The 19,302-nt window shown below is 41.4% G+C and overlaps 1 protein-coding gene across 1 annotated transcript in view; it reads right to left on the reverse strand.

Moving 5' to 3' along the window:
• The window catches only part of Nrx-1 (neurexin 1), a 371,741-nt gene that overhangs the window by 132,784 nt on the left and 219,655 nt on the right, over positions 1–19,302 (reverse strand). The window contains 1 exon segment of the mRNA XM_078182335.1: positions 16,429–16,575. Coding sequence (XP_078038461.1) covers positions 16,429–16,575 — 147 coding nt within the window.

Here is a 19,302-nt window from a genome sequence, read left to right on the forward strand (position 1 = left end):
CCCCTTCCCACCCCCGGCATTGGTAACCTCCTGCGCGCGATAATGCGAGCAATTGATCGTGACGGATGCGCGAATCGCGGACGGCTCGAACGATTTTCTAAAGATTATTATTTTATGTGTAAAACACACCGCTGGAATTTTTCGAGGCTAATCGAGACTTGTATTTTCACTCCTCGTAGTTTTTTAAGCAAAGGGGTTGATTCTAAGCGATGCGCTTAGAAGAATTAAGTAGAAATCTGCGAAGTCATTTTTAAAATAACGATAACAATTGTTAGAAAATTCTGAGAACCGAATAAACAAATATAGATCGTAGTAAAAATATTCTAGAATCTTAGAAAAATTGCACGAGCTGCGCAAAAATATATTAACAATGTGAAAGAAAATATATCTGTCTAAGAAATTATTAAGCGATAACAATTGAGTCCAGGAAAAGATTGTAGATTCCACAAAAAGATAATAAAGTTCCAAGGGAAAGTTTGTTAACTTGAAGAAAAAGTTGTTTAGAATCGTGGAAGAGGTATGAAAATCGTATCGGAGTTGAAGAGAAGATTATCTACTGGGCGCCGCCGTGATTACAGCCGCGCGGGAGGGGGGGCGCAGGTTCTAATAAAAAAACAATTTCGCCGGTCCGCTGTGAAATTAATAAAAGTAAAGCGAGCCTCGTTAGGCTAATCGCGAAGCAAATCGTAAAACGAGGGGGCAAAACGGCCGCTCATTAATTCGATCTAGATTAATCCCGGGTTTCCCGCCGCCGCGTGTTTTTGTCCGCTCGGATCGGCTACGTACGCGGAAAAATCGCGGCGAATTCGTATAACGCGGCGCGACGCTGTGGAACGCGCCTCGACTGCGGCTCGCGCATTAAAATGTACGGTTCGTACACGTGCGATGTCTGTTAAGGGATTAAAAATTTATGTTCTCGATAAGCGCGCGCGTGGACCGCCGGCCGCGAAAATAAAAGTCTCCTCGATCGAAGGGGAAGGGTAGTAAAAATACTGTGACGCTAGGTATAGGATGTGTTTCATTTAGTATTCCATTGATGATCGATTCTTTAAATATTTTAAATGCTTGATTTGTGAAATATTGATTTGTGAAATATTGATTTTTTTAAATATTGATTTTTTAAAAATAGTATTAAAATATATGTTGTAGTAACTTCGATGATATTATACCGAGCTGTTTAACTTAGTATTCTATTGACGATTGATTCATTAAATATTCTAAACACTCGCTTTCTTAAATACAATAACCAAATATAGGCTACAATAATTTTAATAATAGCCAACCCTATTCAATTTAATATTCTCTCCGTAATTAATTCATGAAACCCTTTAAATACTCAAAAATAGTTCCCCTCTGAACACTATCCCTTGAACGGTCGATCACCGTGCTATCCCAATGATAAATCAGTGTCCCGACGGTTATCGAGCAGACTGCGGATGTTTATACAAATTTAATCCCCGGTAGAGGCGTCCGTAGGAGCCGCTCCAAATATATCGCGCGCGGCAAATAAATAGATCGGTGTAGGGTGTGCGAGCTAGCCGAGCAAGAGGAAGAACGGGCGGTGGTGGTCAGCGCAGAAGTTAAATGTCCGACTGCGAAACCGCTGCTAACATTTTGATAGATGGAGTGGGCGAGCGGACAAGAGGGAAGGGTGGGGGGAGGGTGGGTGGATTGTAACGGGAGATTCCCGAGGACTCGGTTAAGGGAGAAAAATGGACGGGCTCTCGCTTGGGAGAAAAAGGGATGGGAAAAAGCAGCCGTCCGGGAAACCGTGAAAACAAAAACTCGGCGAGCGCGCGCGCGCGAACGCCCGATGCTACTGTTGCGACTGTTCCACACGCAGAAATGAACCGTGCTCTTTCTCCCGGGCATGAATATTCCATGGGGTTTTCGTGTCGGGCCAAGGAAAACGCTACTCCGTGCTGCTGAATATCGAGCATTTATAATAAACGGGCGAACTGCAGCAATGTTGCTCTTTGCGAACAAGTGTTAATAACGGATGGCGTATAATTCGTCGGGTCTATAGACGGATTTCGCGGGCACGGATTTGTTGTTAAATTTATGATGTAGGAGAATAAGTAATGTACCGTTTTGTGATAATGATTATTCGATGCACAGGGTGCGGCATTGTTAGTTAACAGAGCAGTAATCTGGTTCATTGAGAATCGCCTTCTTTGTCGATGGTTTTTTCACTTGCAATTTCTCGTATCTCGGAACATAGCATTCCCTTTTATTTATTAAATAATCTAACCGAAAAATATAATTAATAATATTTTAGCCGTTATTACTATAGCGTTAATTTCGCTGCATTAATATCATTGAAACAATGCATTTCCACTTAACCGCAGTTTCGTATGATCAACGAGAAAAAATTGTTTATTTAGCACAAAGATCCGCACTCGAAAATTAATTGTAAAAATTGCAGGGCCTCCGGAAAATATTCCAGGATTATCGGGAGATTCTGGATTTACCGACGGAAAGGAATTTTTGTATAAAAATGGAAACGGTTCGTTGAATAAAACACCGCGAGAATTCCAGCGAAAAATATGAGATCTACGGTCACATTTTTTTTGGGGGACTACGAGAGCGAGAGAGAGAGGGAAAAAGAAAGAAAGAATTGTAAAACGTAATCTCTGTTAAAGCAAGTCCCGATAAAAGCAACGTAGCCGCGCGTAATTTCCATTGTTCTCGCTGCAAACAAATTAATTAAGTACTTCGAACACTCGTGAATGTATAATGCTGAAAGTTTAATAGCGTTTTTTTTTCAACGTCCACCGTGCGGGCCGTGTAAAAAGTGCATAGGGAACATATACGGGGTGTGTCGAATTAATTTCAAGCCGCTGTTGGGTTGTAAAGCTGTTTGTTATTTCGGTCTGAAAAGATTACTGGAAAATCGCTATGATTTATTAGTGAAGCTTTTTAATCGGTAATTTTTGCGATAATAATTACGATTTCAATTATAGAAATATTGAAACGTTATTGAATATATGTACGTTTATATATAGGGTGTCGCGAAAGTCAATTAATGTCGGGAATTTTTTAAACAACTCTGAGGAGATTTGGAGCAACTTTTTCTTGTTTTTCCGTGTACTTGATAATATTATATAAATCATATTATATCACACAGTAGTATCATATAATCGTACTATATCACATAGTAGTAATAAATTTCATAATCACAAAATCACATAGCAATAAATTACATAATACTATTATATAATATTATCGTAAAATAACATATTATTACAAATTCAATAATAATACGATTCTTGCTACTCCTGCTCGAATTTAGTACCTTCAATCCATCACAAACATTAAAAAAGGGGACACCCAAAAATCCCAGAAAAATCTGCTCTCGAAACCGTGCCACCGCGCGAGGCATCCACTTTATTTACCGCGTCAAAAAGCTCGCGAACATTGCTGCCGGGAATCGAGTGATCCGACGAAAAACTCGATGTAATCAGATATATAATTCGGCGATCCGTGTGTCGCCTCGTCGAAAAGAAAAACCGAGACGGAAACAGAAAGAGAGAGAGAGAGAAAAAGGGACAAAAAGAGAGCGAGAGAGGCGAGCGAAAGAAAGGGACGAAAAAGTTGCACGAGACAGCGGGTTCAATTAAACCGCGACACCCCTTTGGCCGGCTCGCAATATCGAGTATTTGCCAGCGGAGAGAATTAGCCGGTCGGCGACGGTCCTTCGGGGAATTTCGTGATCGCGCAAAAACTAATTATCGCGGCCGCCGCCCGCGCGCGGATACCTTCGCCGTGTCCATTTCGTTATTCGCGGGGAGACCGGACCCACCACCCCTCCCCTCCCCTCCCCTCTCGCTCTCGTTCACGAATATCGACACGCTTTTTCGCAGCGCCGGGCCGAATTTCCGCCGGGCTACGATGCAATCCGGGAAACGATCCCGGAATAATGGTGGCTCGCCAAACTCGAGGGGGGAGGGGGGGCGGTGTAATTGACAAACTGGACCTAAACGATTTTTCCTTGCCGATCGCGTTCCGGCCATTCTGTGTCGCGCGGTGCCGTTCGCCTGACACTCTTAGACGCGATGACGTCGTATTATTATTTAACAAGTGCCGATAATCGTTAACCAAGATCGCCAGTTAAAGCAATATAATTAATTAAAGCGAAATTACAAAATTAATATTAATCACAGGGGGTGGCATTAGAACCCCTTCGCATTCGAGAATATTATTATTCGAATATAATTTTATTATCCTAATAAAATTCAATTTGTACGAATATATTACATTGATAATGAATTATCAAAATTGGCCAGAAATTAATGTCACTCGTGTTCGACGCGTTATATTTCATATTTAACGTGTTAACATCGTGTAACAGCCTCGCGAAAGCTACAGCGCCTGCACGGTTTATTTAATTTGTTTATTAGCTCGCAGCGTTACCGACAAAGCGGTCGAAAAATGTTGCAAATATTCCTCGAGCTTCGATTGAGCCCGAAGACTCTTAATTAGAAGGCTTGTACGCGGCCCCCGTAATTGCACGGCTTTTGACGCGCCGCTAATTAGGCGGCCATTGGTAATTACAACGCGCCCACGGAAATTAACAACAAGAATCGACGTTACCGATCTACCGTTTCGGATTTATTTTATTCTCTGTCGTTGTTTAAATTTTTGCGCGACGATTTTTTTTAGAGAGCCGCGTCGATTAGCACCTCCGACGATTTTTCAGTTTGACTCGTTATTATAACGAAAAAGGGTTAGCATCTGCGTCTCGGAAAAAAAGTCGCAACGCATCGGAATCACCCTAACTGCGCTCCCGCGCAGCGAATAAATCTCTGCTTAATTCGAGCGCGAGAATTTATCCCGGTGTTAACGTTTTCCGTATCGTTTCCGTTTTGCAGTAAATCCTCCGCAATTGTCCGGCGGCTTGTAAACAAAAATGGACTGTTCCGGGAGAGGAGGTACGATTATTCGAGCCTTTTAACAGCGGTCGACGATCGGCGACCATAAAAACGAATAATCGAATCTCCGCTTCGCAAAGTGTCCATTTCCGTTCGCAAGCTCAGGGACAATCAGAGTATCCCTAGAAACGTTGATTAACCTATGGAATATTTTTCTACGTCCCATTCGATTTAAACGATCCCATTGTTAAGGAAAAAAATTATAAGAAAAATTCGAGGAATATATTCTCGGGAGAATATTTATGCTCGAAGAATCGCAAGGTGTAAAGACTATGAGAAGGTATTCCTGTAATTATAACCGGACGATCTGGCGACGTCGAGGGTCGAGTTATTAAAAATGGATTTCGTTAACGGAAGAAGAAGGTAAAGGAACGGGCTCTAAGACGGCGACAGGGAAAAAAGGGGTGAAACGGAAAAGGCGACCGGAATCGAGCCGCGTTTCCCCGGAGTTCTTGATTGAAGCGAGAAATCGATCGGCGAAAACTCAAATCCCCGATCCTTGCTTCGTCGAAGACGACGACGACGAGACCGGAGACAGTGAACCGGACACCGGGGGTGGATACGTTTTAATTATCGGTAACTACCGGCTGGTCCGAACGGAGACAAAGAACGCCGGCTGACAAAAGAAGAAAAAGGGGGACAATGGTTCGAGTTTTCTGGGTGACCGATGTCGGGGAGACATTTGCAAGGGATCCCGAGGAGCCCGGCGAGAACGCTTTCGTTTGATTAATTACGCCGGCAAATATTGCGCTTACTCTTTGCCGGGGGAATTACCGAATCACTCGACCGGCTTCCCTCGCGGCGATCAGTTTTTCGCATTGAAAGGTTCGCAGATTTTATGCGATTTATATCACCCGTGAGGCATAATAAAAATGGTTAGAAAATGAATTGAAAAATAGAAATATAAAACTCGGAAAAATGGATAGAAAATGAGATGAAAAATAGAAATATAAAACTCTGAAAAATGGATAGAAAATTAATTGAAAAATGAAAATATAAAACTCAGAAAAATGGATAGAAAATGAATTTAAAAATAGAAATATAAAACTCTGAAAAATGGATAGAAAATTAATTGAAAAATAAAAATATAAAACTCAGAAAAATGGATAGAAAATGAATTGAAAAATGAAAATATATTATACATTTATCTAATATTTATAAATTAAAAATTTATGATATCTTATAATTAATGTACGGTTCCTAATAAAACTAAAGAAATATATTTAACAATTTTACGTTTAATCAAAGAATAAAGACCATGAAACCGGTCATTTGACAAGCCAATAGCAGGTGTACAGTTAAACCAAGTTCGCGACGGCACAATATCGCGCATTATTGGCTAATAACTTCGTCGCGCGCGGGAACGTGATTGCCAAACAGGACTGATCAAAAGTTCCAGCGGGTTCCCGTTGAACAATAGCACCGATAATCGATCAAATAATACGCCGATCGTCGATCCGCCTCAAAGAGTCCCGAAATATCGAGGCGATTCAATTAACGGTACCAAAATGGCAGAGCTGAAATCGACCGCAGTCGTCACTCCGTTTATTCGATTAGATCCCATAAATTCTAACGACGCGAACACACATAGCTGACAAGAATTCGATTTTAAAGGCGGACCAATAATAATAATAATAATAATTGCGTCGCGCCTATGGCCGACCCTGCTAACTTGCTTTCCGAGCCGCGTTACATTTTGTATGAATATTACCAGCGTGTCCATTAATCAACGAGTGCGCGGAGATTTATGCAGATGCATTTACGCGCGCGAATGTTGAAAACAATTTGCATTTCGGCGAAGCTTACAGCGTTTACAAATGGTTACTGCAGATTATACAGTTTTTATATGAGTTCAACCATTTCTATTCACGTAAAAATGTTTTTAGTACATATTATACTAATATAATATTTATTATAATATACCAGTATGGTATATACTAGTTAAACTATATTATATTTAAATTATAACCCAGGAAAATAATTTAAAATTTAAAATTTAAAATTTAAAATTTAAAATTTAAAATTTAAAATTTAATTTCAAGAATAAGTTAAAATAGCTTCGAGTGCAAAGGGTTGATAACGCGAATAACTAAAAATCGAGGTTATATTATGCTATAGTAAAATTAAGAAATATTCGGCCGGGAAGCGTAATAATGGCAAACGTATGTAACAGCCCTGGGCGCTTGGTGGAAAATATATCCGTGGAACGGAGTCGAGCGGGTACGTTTCGCTTCCACGCGTGTAGACAGTGTTTTAATCAGATAAGAGTGCGGCCGAAACACGTTCCAGAGATTCTTCGGGTGCCGCGCGGCGCGGCGGGGGTTGATCCTTGCGGGGGTATCACGGAGTTTCGTTTCCGGGACGAAGTTACCGGAGGTCACGGATGCGGTTAAGCGAAAATTACGCGACAGCTCATCACGCGTTATGACTGTCCCGCACGTTCCCCCGGAGCGCGGATCCTTTCGGAAATGATCAACAAGATGGCGGCCCCGTAACCGTCACGTAAGCATGTAATGCCGCAGCTACGCCCGGGCTTCGCATAACCGTCCGATAGTTACCTTAGGCGGTCCCTGCTCTTGCAAAAATTTTTACCGTCCATTAATTAACAGAAATTGAACCGTAAGCGTCCGACGGACGATATTACCGGGTTAGTTATAATTCAGTTGGTGCCGCCGAGCCGCAGCTCGCGACTTTTCACCTAAATTCGGGTCTGATAGGTAAGATTTCCTGTGTTAAAGTTAACAGTTTTTGTCTTCAGCCTTTTTGATGATGTTTTAAAACTGCTGTTTAGTAAAATAGTAAATTAATTTGTACGTTTTCTCAGCTTTTAATAGCGTAGATATTTTATTAAGTATAATTGTATGCTTTATTATAGAAATAATATAAAAATTGATAATTAAATGTAAGTCATTGAAATTAAATAATTTTAGGTCAAATAAGAATATTCTCTTGAGCGTACTTTATCAAATTATTTAGATTGAAATAATGTTCACAGAGTTCATTAAAAACTATTATTAGGAAACTGTAAAGCTTCTCCTGGCTCGAATAAAAGCTTATTAAATAATCTTCCACAAAGGAAGCGTTAACAATTGATCAGAAAATTTACAAAAATTGTAAAAGCTGTCCAGAAAAGACTTTGAACCAGTTCCCCAGTTTCCCCTGTAAAACTTGCATGTAAGATAGACCGGAGGGAGCAAACTCGGAGCTTAGGGTATACAACAGAAATTATGGTGGCCGAGAAAAATGTGGCGGAGCTTACCAAACGCCGTCACGTATAAAAAGCTTTCCACAAATTGGTAAAAGAGGAGTCGTAAAATAGAAAGCTTGTACATACATTCACCGTTAATAATTTTAAGTGGATATTTAGAATTCCAGTACAGTCGACTACGAAAGTATTTTACCTGGAATCGATTTTCGTAATGACGAGCGTCTTAATGATTAAACATATTCGGGTGAAGACGCGCGGATGGGGGCTGGGAGATGCCAGTCTCCGCATCCATGGTGTTTAGACCGAATATTTCGACGGTGTGCTCGGGGAATTGTGTCGCTGATCGTTCGTTAAGTTTTGACGAGGTCGTTCAGCTCGGAATACAGGCGTGGAAATGAGCAAACACGCCCCGGCACGCTTCTAATTTCGGGGTCTGTTCCAGCACGAGCGAAACGAGGCTACACCGGGACCTTGATTATGCGAAATAATCGTGACACACTGTTCGGATAATCGAGTAACTCCGTTCCGCGTTCCGTATGATCGTTCGTCGTCGAATAATACGACGGCGCGTGACATAATTCATTTCCGCGATATTCGACGCGAACTCGCCTTTGCAATCTGACAGAATACAGGTGTGCGACTGAATAATTAATAAAAATTCGGCGAGTCTTCTAAATTAATTTATTTCACGCTACGATCCCGCGGCGATCATCGATTAACCCATTTGCACCCAACCGCGGAATATTCCGCGAGCCGCGACGGTCTTCTATTACCGAGCGCGGAATATTCCGCGAGCCGCGACCGTCTCCTATCACCGAGCGTGGAATTTCGGTTAATTCTCTACGCAGGCAGTTCCTCCATTAATCGGACCGAGTTACACAGATGTGTATCGATTGCTCGATGATCCGTGGACCCGGGTAACAAACTTTTTTACGTACCCATCGGAAAATACCGTATCTGGGAGAAGGGAGATGGGATGCTGCTGCCAGAAGTTTTACGATGAGTTGAGAAACCCAGCCGGAGTTCCGCGGGATCCGGGCTAAGTCAACTTTATAATTCATGGCATAATTTTTCGCAGCTTTCAAAGTTTACGCTGCTTGAGCGTAAGTTCGGTTGCGTCCGTGGTACAAACTTCAATTATGAAGGTAAATTTTCATCGCTTATCATTGCGGGCGGGGCTCCCCATTGGCGTGGAACCCGCCGATCCCGTGTATTTTCATTTCCGATTCGCCGAACTTTTGCGCATTAATCATTACACGATTTTAATTTTACTGTAGTAATTGTACTGTACTATGCTGTACAATATTATATTATACTGTGCTATACTATACAATATTATATTATATTGTACTATACTATACAATATTATAATTATACTGTACTATACTATACAACATTATAATTATACTGTACTATACTATACAATATTATAATTATACTGTACTATACTATACAATATTATAATTATACTGTACTATGCTATACAATATTATAATTATACTGTACTATACTATACAATATTATAATTATACTGTACTATGCTATACAATATTATGATTATACTGTACTATACTATACAGTATTATAATTATACTGTACTATACTATACAATATTATAATTATACTGTACTATACTATACAATATTATAATTATACTGTATTATACTATACAGTATTACATAGAAAATAAAGATAGCTCCCCAATTTTAAAAATGACAAAGAAAAAGCGACGGATCCAAGAAAAGCAATTAAGCGAGCGAGCGATTAAATTCCCGGCGAAGCGCGACGATTTTCCGAAACGACCGCAGCGAACGAAATTTCCCGGCGGCCGCGGGTCGCTCGATAACGGTGGCGCATCGCAAATTTACAAAACAAGCCCGGCTAAATGACAAACGCTAATGCGGAGCGATGGCTCAATTAAACGGCCCTATGCAAATCGCGTTTTCCTGGCCGGCCCACGGTCGTCCCCTGCACTTACGCGGCACCGCGTCGCGTCGCCGCTAAAAATGAGCAAGTTCGTATCAAGATCCTAGAACTTCCGACGGAAACGAGGTAGAGAGATGATTTTCCTTTTTTTTAAAGAAACTTAAAACGTCCTGGAATAAGGAGAAATTATAGAGAAAGTCGCGGGAAGAATTTTCGTCGTTCAGAATTTATGGCGAATTTGTCTTTCATTATTCGGAAAGTTTTCATTTATATAGTATGGTCTGCTATTGGATTTTATTTTTATTATTATAGTTATATATCGCTGAATGGTTGAAAATTTTTCGGTTTAAATATAATTATTTTTTTCATCGATTTTAGACTCTGAGCAGACTTTGTTTCACCGTTTTATCAGACATGGAACAGCTGAATTTAGTCTAAAAAAAAGCGGGCGTTAAGGAAAATGAATTCGGTCGACGAATGTTCGCGAACGATTTCCTTAATTAATCGACAGACAAACTTTTCGCCTGTTCGGCGCCGTGTTAGTTCGAACGGGGCACTCCGTCCTCCCTCTTCCTCGTTTGTTACGCACGGAATTGCTCCGAGTATCCTCGAATTGAAACGAACGCGCGCGGCCCGCCGGTTCCAGCGGCAATTTTCTTAATCACAGCCCTCGCGCCGCCTCGATTAACGCCCCGCGCTATTAACACGCGTTATCGCGCGCGCGGATAAAACTACGGGGTCTCGTTTCTCGCGGAACGACGCCGCGGGGCCTCGACGTGTTACGCGTTCGTTTATTCTTATCGAGCCGTTCGGGACGCGTAACCGCCCAAGGACTCCGCCCCTGGAATATATGAAAACCCCGCGTATCTCGATAGCGGCATTAATTCGAAAAGTTTCAACGCCGCCGCCGCCGCGCTCAGGTTATTGGGTCAAGGTTTATGAAAATTTGTTCGGCTCGCGGCGAGAGCCTGGAAAAATGCTAATTTACTCTGCCGTCCCGGTAAACAATCCTCTACGTGCTTTATCGGGTAAATTTCGAATTTTTTAACAAACCGGCTGCACAGATTACTGGGCTAAATAATTTGAATATTTGTATTTAATGTTGAAGGGACTGGTTCAAAATGCAACATAGATTCGTATTCCTTTTTCATAATTTCCCTGTCGGGTCAAGCGATTTCGATGGGAATTTTGAGCTTGCATTTTTTAAATATCTGTGTTCTGATAATTTTTTCACGTTGATAAAATTAATGTTTCGAATTCTAAGCAATAACAGAATTATAGAAAATATTGTTCTGGGAATTGTACGATTTATTGACTCGTGTAGAAGTAGTCGCAATTTTGAATACTTTTACTAGGGGTGGGGGTGGCTTTTATTTCTTCGATGTGAGGATTTTTAATTCTATTTATTATTTCTAATAATATCAAAATTCTTCTAATCACTGTACAATTTTCTGAGTTGCCCAAAGTTAATTACTATTTAAAAGGGATGATCACCCCTTTCTACCAGGGATAATAGTAGCTTTTATTTTTGAAACAGCATCTCTTTTCTCTTTTTATTCCTCTGCCAGCTTTTTATTTTTCGAATCTCGAATTCGGTTTGTTCGGTCTCGCCATAGACTGCGACAAAGTGGTCGCAGCTCCCGAAAGAATTTCCCATGGAAACGGGGACACTTGTTCTTTACGTTCGCCGTGTTTAATCTATGTAAACTCGTTTTTGACAAGATTCCCGCCGAAAGAGATAGGGGGAGGCATTTAGGCGAGCTCTACCGGCCGGTGTTCTCTTTGCATAATTGTCTGTCCGAGAAATAGTTTTATCTCGGCGAAACGAAATACGGCAAACTAGGTTTTCCCTTTAAAGCGATCCTCTTTCGAGAATTATTTCCCCTCCTTTTTTTTTCCTGCGCCCTTAAAGATATCCTCTCTCTGTTTGCTCCCGGCGTCCAGCGCCGTAATAATACGCGGAACAACGCGGACCGCTCCTTTTTCGAGTCGAACCGCAAACATTCGTCGATGCGCAACTCCGCGCTAATAAAAAGAACTTCTTCCGTCATAGGACCGAGAGAGCCGAGGCAATTTATTTAACGTAATAAAAATTCTTTGAGGCGAGCTTTTACCATCCACGTATCATTATCTCTCAGCGGATTTTTATGCAGCTACATTTATTCTCTGTTTACCTGAGGCTATTTTTACATTCGTCTCGACCTTTTATTCAGCTCTTATTAGTATTATTTAATTTTTATTGTTACTGTATTTCAAAAATCGTCAGAGATTCCTGACGTCATTTGAAGCAACTTTTTCCTTTACGAAAATGTTCTCCGAGACGTCGTTGAGGAGTTAATAACGAAAAACAGTGACCAATGAGAGGCGAGCTCGGCAGCTGTGAAACGGGCGAACCAATCACCATTTTTCTTTAATAACTCGTAAACGGATGGCCGTAGAACATTTTCGCAAAGGAAGAAGTTGCTTCAAATCACCCGAGGAACCCCTCAGTTCCCTCATTTAGCTATAGTAATTTTTCCGCAGCTTGTACAGTAGGTTAATCGAAGCGAAACAGTAGTATAGAATAAAAAAAGAAGAGAATGCTTTCACGAGCAATCAATACAGTATCTAAAAGAAAGCTATAAAAATCCAATTTAAAAATTCCTGTAGATTTCTATAAAAATTTATACTCTAATTATTCTATACCCTGTATTGAAATATAGTGTTTGCTATAGTGTTCGTCGATTCAATCTGGACGTCATCGGCGCGCCTGGTTCCGGTTGTTTCAATCGCGTCGGTCGCGGGGCGGTCGCACGCGGGACATATGATCCGCTTAGGGAGATGACGCCGCATTTTCATGTCGCCCAGGATTTCGCGGCTACGTGCACGGCCGCGCCCGAGGGTCTCTGAATTTCTGGCGAATAACGTATGCGTTGTCGCAGAGAGAGAGAGAGAGAGCGAGCACCACCGCCCTCCCCTGCACGTGTGCGCCAACATCCACGTCCGGCTCACGGAACGCGCCGGACTTTTGCCACTTCCCGGAATGTATTCAGCCCGCCGCGAAATTGAATTCGTGCATCTCGGAGCCGGGACACCCCAACCTTGGCTTCTTGGGATATTTTATTATCCTCGGAGACGGAGTCCGAGTGGCTTGCCCGGAGAGCTATCACGGAGCCGTCGCTGGATGAGGACGTCAACCGCTATGACGTGCTCGGAGCCGGGCTCTTTGAACGATGACGATTAGTTTGCATGCGCGGGAATTCGTGCCGACTTCCTCCGATTTATTATGCGGCTGTTTCAATGAATATCCGACTCTTAGACGTGCACTCTAATGGCCGGAGTGCTTCGCAAAATATACCTGGACCACGTACACTGTGTTAACTATGCATAGGCGTCGAAATTCTAACGCTCTAAAAATCGTCTGCTTCGAACACGTAATTCTTTTTCAATTTACATCGAATATAATTATATAATTTTTAAAACAATAATTTCAACATCTTGTCGCTCGAATTTTCTCTCAACTATATTTACAATGTACACGAAAACGTGAAAAAATCTCCGGCCACCTGAATTAAAGTTCAGCCAATAAAATAAATTCCGTGGGACGGTATCTGTGCTCGCGAGGCATAGGATCATAAATAGAGAAACGGTCGCGCAGTCATCAGGATTTTGTTACACCGTTTCGCGGCGCGCGTCGCTATAGAGTAATTGAATAACGAGATTGACAACGATACAGAGAGAGAGAGAGGTGGCCGCAGGCCGCAAACGAATTAACCGAAATTTATTTACCGCTATCGCTTCTGCCGATAAATTTCCACCCGAGCGAAACTCCACCCCCTCCCGATCGTTTTGCATCGGTAAAAAAATAGAAGAGAGAGGAACGAAGCAACAACGATTTAAATATCCATTATTTAGTCCGTCGACAACAGCTTCCTCTTTGTTCACAGCGAGGAACTTGCTTCCTCGTTCGGAAACTTTTGCTTTTCCTTCGGTCTGCATTTGTTGTCCGTTTCAATAGTTGCTTCGTTTAAAGCCGCAGCTATTCTGACAGCTTTATTATGCTAACGCAACGCGTCATTTGCACGGTCGACGAACCAGCGGTGCTGCTACTGTTGTTCGTATCTTTTTATTTCTTCGTTGCAGGAATACAAAGAAATCGCTTCGTTCGAGCTTTCTTTGCTATCGAAGTGGAGGCAAGTCGAAATTAATTAATCGATTTTATTCTTGTAAGAGAATACGTGTTAGATAGATTCACAGTAAGTTATCTCGTCCTGAATATAGCCATTGGTGATCTTGAATGACCTCTGTGATTATTAGGTGATACGTGAAAAAATAAATTGTTACGTCGATAGAATACAGACGTATTTATGTAACCTCTTAAATAATTTTTTTCTTTGATATTTCGTCGTTCGAATTTATGTAACCTCTTAAATAATTTTTTTCTTTGATATTTCGTCGTTCGAATTATGCAAGGTTAAATATTAATATGAATTGTAATAATATCAATATTGATATAAGTATAATAACAATTTAGTATACAATAAAAAAAATTTTTATCGTCGATTATTATTAATAATCGTCGGCCTGGTGACCTATTGATCAAGTATATTCCGACATAAATTGAGAACCGCTGAAGTAGGCTGGTCCTTTCGCCACGGACTATCAAGGAATTAGCCGGGATAATCATTGCGCAATGACACTGGCGAGGGGTAAGTTGATGCCCCGGAACACCATTCGTGGAACGGACTACCAGTAGTATAAAGCGCGCCGATGGGGCGGCCATAATCCGCGAACGATGCGCTCGTAAACAAAGGTCGACAAGAGGGACTGCGAAATGTGTTTTGAGGGAATGTGACGCCGTCCGCCCTCCTAGCGAACTCCTCTGCCGTGGTCTACGTGCTTTTGACCTTCTTCTAGCTCCCTCTCTCTATATCTCTCTCTTTCTCTCTATACGCAAATAGATAGGATATCAAGAATCTGCATTGGTAACGACGACGTTCGAATGGCCTCTAAAACTGCTCGTCGCCATTGTTACGCGACGTGGCCCAGGGTTTCTCAAACATTTTCCAGCGCGAAATAGTCCAACAAGTAGCTGTATTCGCGATGACAACAATTGTTATCGATTTTGGAAAAATTGGGAATTTTTTATTTATTTTTTCCTGGCTTGATTATTCAGCAGAATTGAGGTAAAGTAATCTAAAGTAATCTAAATATTTCAACTAATAATAATTTAGATATTATAATTATTTATCCAGGTGTTTATTTAATTTTACCACAAAGTAAAAATGTATATATTTTTTATTGTATTATTTGACGCGATCCAACAACACATCGTCGAGTCCAGAATTTCTTTGGAAATAAAATGTTCGAATGAAATTATTTACAACCAAAATAATTTTTCCAAAGCCGAATAATAAATTATTAAACGTTAATGGTCCCGTTGTCTGTAACAAGTAAATTGCTCGGCTATTGGAATGCGTAAGTGACTCGTAACTCCTGCATCGAGAACGTACTTTGGGGAATTGTTATTAAAATGTTTGAGAAACTGGGGGCGCGTGTAAGAACCCGAGACGATGATTGCGCAGAGAGTTATTAACCATTCTAGAGGGAGCCAGCAATGAGGGTAAAATGGCGTTTCGACAGGCGCTCTTGCTCTTCGCTGGAGGCGGAAGCGTAATTCCCACGGTATAGTCGGATCAAAATTAAACGGCCGCTCGAGACCAATGGCGTTCTACTGATTGGCTCTCGCTTTTTCTCGGATATCGAATCATTGGCCAATCATGCGGTAATAAAAGTTGCAATGTAGACGAATAATTTGCAAAATACTTCTCTGGAAAAATTACTTCTTCTACAGAACAATCCTTCCTCAGCGAAACGCTTGAAAATTTAAATAAATTGTCAGAAAGCCAAAATCAAAAATATTTCAATTAATCGTGAAATAAAAATATCTTCACCCCGCCTAAATATTAAAAACAATTAAACTACAGATCCTTCCGTAAAAATTTCTCCTCTCAAAAATTAATCCAAATAACTTAGGAAGAAAAATAATTAACTCTTCTAAAGTTTCGTCTATAATATAAAATCCAACAAGCAATAAAAGTTGTATCTGCCCTAACATTATTTACAAAGAATTGCGAACCAATTTGGATGGTAATCCAGTCGATATAATTTCTCAGCGAACTCTTTCTCTCGGCGCGACGATCCATAGAAGAAGTTTGCAATTTCGCTGGCAAAGCGGTCCTCGCGGACATAATTCGATCCGACTATGACAACGCGATGAAATATGGATGCTGCGAGAGGCTTAACAAAGGGTATTATATCCGAAGATCTTCGCGCGGTAACTCGCTATTTTTCATAATGGAATAGTAGAGGAAGTATACTCACGAGATGAGAGTCCCTTGTGGTGAACGTGATTGGGTCCGCCGCCTTCAGACAGCGGAACTCTATCTTGCCCCAGGCGTCGATGCCGACGGTTTCGGCCCTGGTCGCCTCGATCACCTCCATTTTGAATCCTTCCGTGGCGTATTCGATCTGCAAGCGCCAAAAAACATATAAAAGATTGTTATTTTCTAGGGCAGAATACTGGGGTGCTTATAACGCAAGAGTCCATTTCGATTCTTGCAAAATCGTACGCTTTGAAAATTTTTTGAAATATTGTATAATAGTGAAAATTGCTTCTTTTAAATTTCTATAAATTGATAAATTTTTCGAAATATTGTACCATATTGAGAATTGCTTTTTTTAAATTTTTGAAGAGTACTTTTCTCGAGATTTATTTTAAATTAAATTGATACTTGTAGTATAAATATTACATTTATATTTATTTCTATAAATTGATATTTGGTTCGATAAGTTCTTTCCATTTTAACCCCTTGCTCTAAGATTCTCCTCGCGCTGTGTTGATTAGAATTTTTGATAAAATTTTTAATAACAGGACCAGACAATTTTTCTTTCTTTTATCGTCTTTATGTCCTTTTATTTCTAGACTCTGACAAGCGAAGAATTTATCTTTATTTCGACGTAGAATAAACGAATATTGTTCATATTTATTAGAACCCCCTGATCGCCGTCTTTTCGCTTCGTTAATCGCATCCGCCAAAGGTTCCGCCCAGCACCATAGAGTCCCGATTCCCCGCGATATTTGGTGCCGGCAATCGAATTACCGATCCGAGAGTTTAATCGTCATCGGCAGTGCGTAATCCGATTACGCCGGCGCCTAAAGGCGGGCCCCTTGAAAGGTCCATTAACATATCGCCCGGTGAAATCTGCGTGGAGAACGTCGCGCGTCGCGGCGAACTCCCGGCTACTTTGGCTCGCACAATCGAAACTTTCTATCCGTTGTTAAACAGCCGGCTACCCGCGGCGCGCAGTTTACAACAAAGTCCCCCGCAAGATTGGAGAGAGAGAGAGAGAGAGAGAGAGAGAGAGTTCCGCGACTACACAAAATTCCGCGGACTATTATGTGCACAGCCTCTCCCGGTGATTGCGCTTGGGATCCGTCGCCGGGTCGGTTACAATATTCCGTTCTCGAATTTAAACAAGGCTTGGCCCGTTCGCTGAAATAATACCGTCTGTCTGTCTGTCTGTCTGTCGCGGGGCACCGCCTGGATTTTGATGGGCTATCCCACGGCAAACGTGGCGCGCCGCGACCAATGTCTTTGCCCCGATACCGCCGCCCGTCTCCGTCGTTTGTTGGTGTTCCCGCGAACTTTCGTTGTCAGACGTTTTAATGAAGATTTCCAATTAACCGGCTCGAAACGGCAATTGGACCGCGAAGAGTTATTACGAGGGGCTCCTTAAGGGAATATTACGACTCGCTTTGTGCCCCCCCTCCCCGCCCCTCCCCTCGTTGCATGCTCCGCGAGGTTCTTCCTCCCTTCATCCCAGGCTTCTTCGACAAACTCCGGCGTCTTCGATCGACGGGGATAATGGATTTTACAGAAGCCGGGGTTATTCCCGTCGAACTGAACAACGGCGGAATGTTTCATGCTCGCTTGGGTACGTTCGATGGACCAGCCTCGTTTGCAATCCTCGAACTCGGAGGATTCTCGATGTTTGCGAGCGGCGGAAAGCGTTCCGAAACGCGGCTGTCTTTCTCAAGCTTCGTCGAAGGCTTTTTAATGTTTAGGGAGGTTATTTATTTTTCAACAATATCCGGGATACTTGATTTTTTATTTCACTAGGTAAAATGGCGAGAGATGGAAAAACCTCAGTTTTTGATTTCAACTTGGAACGAAAATTTAGTAAATGCGATTAAGATTGGATTTATTTTGATTTTTACGTAGTTCAGTGATCGCAATTTTATTATACGTCGATAGAATTTAATGAGAAGGCGATTGCTAAATTTTATTATTATTCCAAGTAATAGGAAAATTAAGAAAATAGTATTACAGAATATAGGAAAGAGATTCTAATTATTTAGTCGATTTTTGAACAGAAGCCTTGAACGTACCAATTTTCGAAAGATAGAAATGCTAACTCGATTTAAATAACATTGAACATAAAATCGAAGTTATTCAGATTTCGTGAAATGAACATTTCTCAGTCTAACAACAACAGAGAAAATTGGTCAATTTGCTCCCCCTTTCTTCCCCGAATTCATTCAACTCATTCATCGACTTGGCGCGCGATTCGGTTTCAGTATCAACGAACTCGGCTTTTGTAATGTGACGAATCCGATCGGAAAGCTTTGAATCGCCGCGGATTCCCCATGATCAATACGTACATCCGGACACGATTATTTAAAGGGTAATCGTGGATACGTATGAATGGGCTGCTCTTGAAAACGTGTCGACAGGACGAGAACGAAGCGCGTAATTCGAACGACTAAATAGAACGCGCCGCTCGTAATTAATTGAATAAATACCGGGGCACTTGGTCTCGGTTTTAATCGGACAATCGGTCGTCGTTTACGGTATTTAACCCTTTCGCTACGGCGATTCGGTCCGCCGTTGCAACGCTCCTGAACGGGACCTCCCGTTTTCGATTTTCCATCCCTTCGTTTCGATTTTCCATCCCTTCGTTTCGATTTTTAGAAAAATATAATATTAAATAATATTATTAAATTCGATTTTAATCGAAAAATGCAGGTGTAACAAATATAATTTGAGCGAAGTGTGTCGTTTATTTGTTTCGTCGAAAGATTCACGAGTCAGTCGCGAGAAGCGTTGCCATCGAAAAATTAGGCCGCGATTTTACCGGTATGTCGGATATATCCGGCGTTCGGCTCCGCGAGTTTTCATATGGATGACGGAAAAA

The sequence above is a fragment of the Augochlora pura genome, chromosome 1, assembly GCF_028453695.1.
Source record: "Augochlora pura isolate Apur16 chromosome 1, APUR_v2.2.1, whole genome shotgun sequence".
Taxonomy (NCBI): domain Eukaryota; kingdom Metazoa; phylum Arthropoda; class Insecta; order Hymenoptera; family Halictidae; genus Augochlora; species Augochlora pura.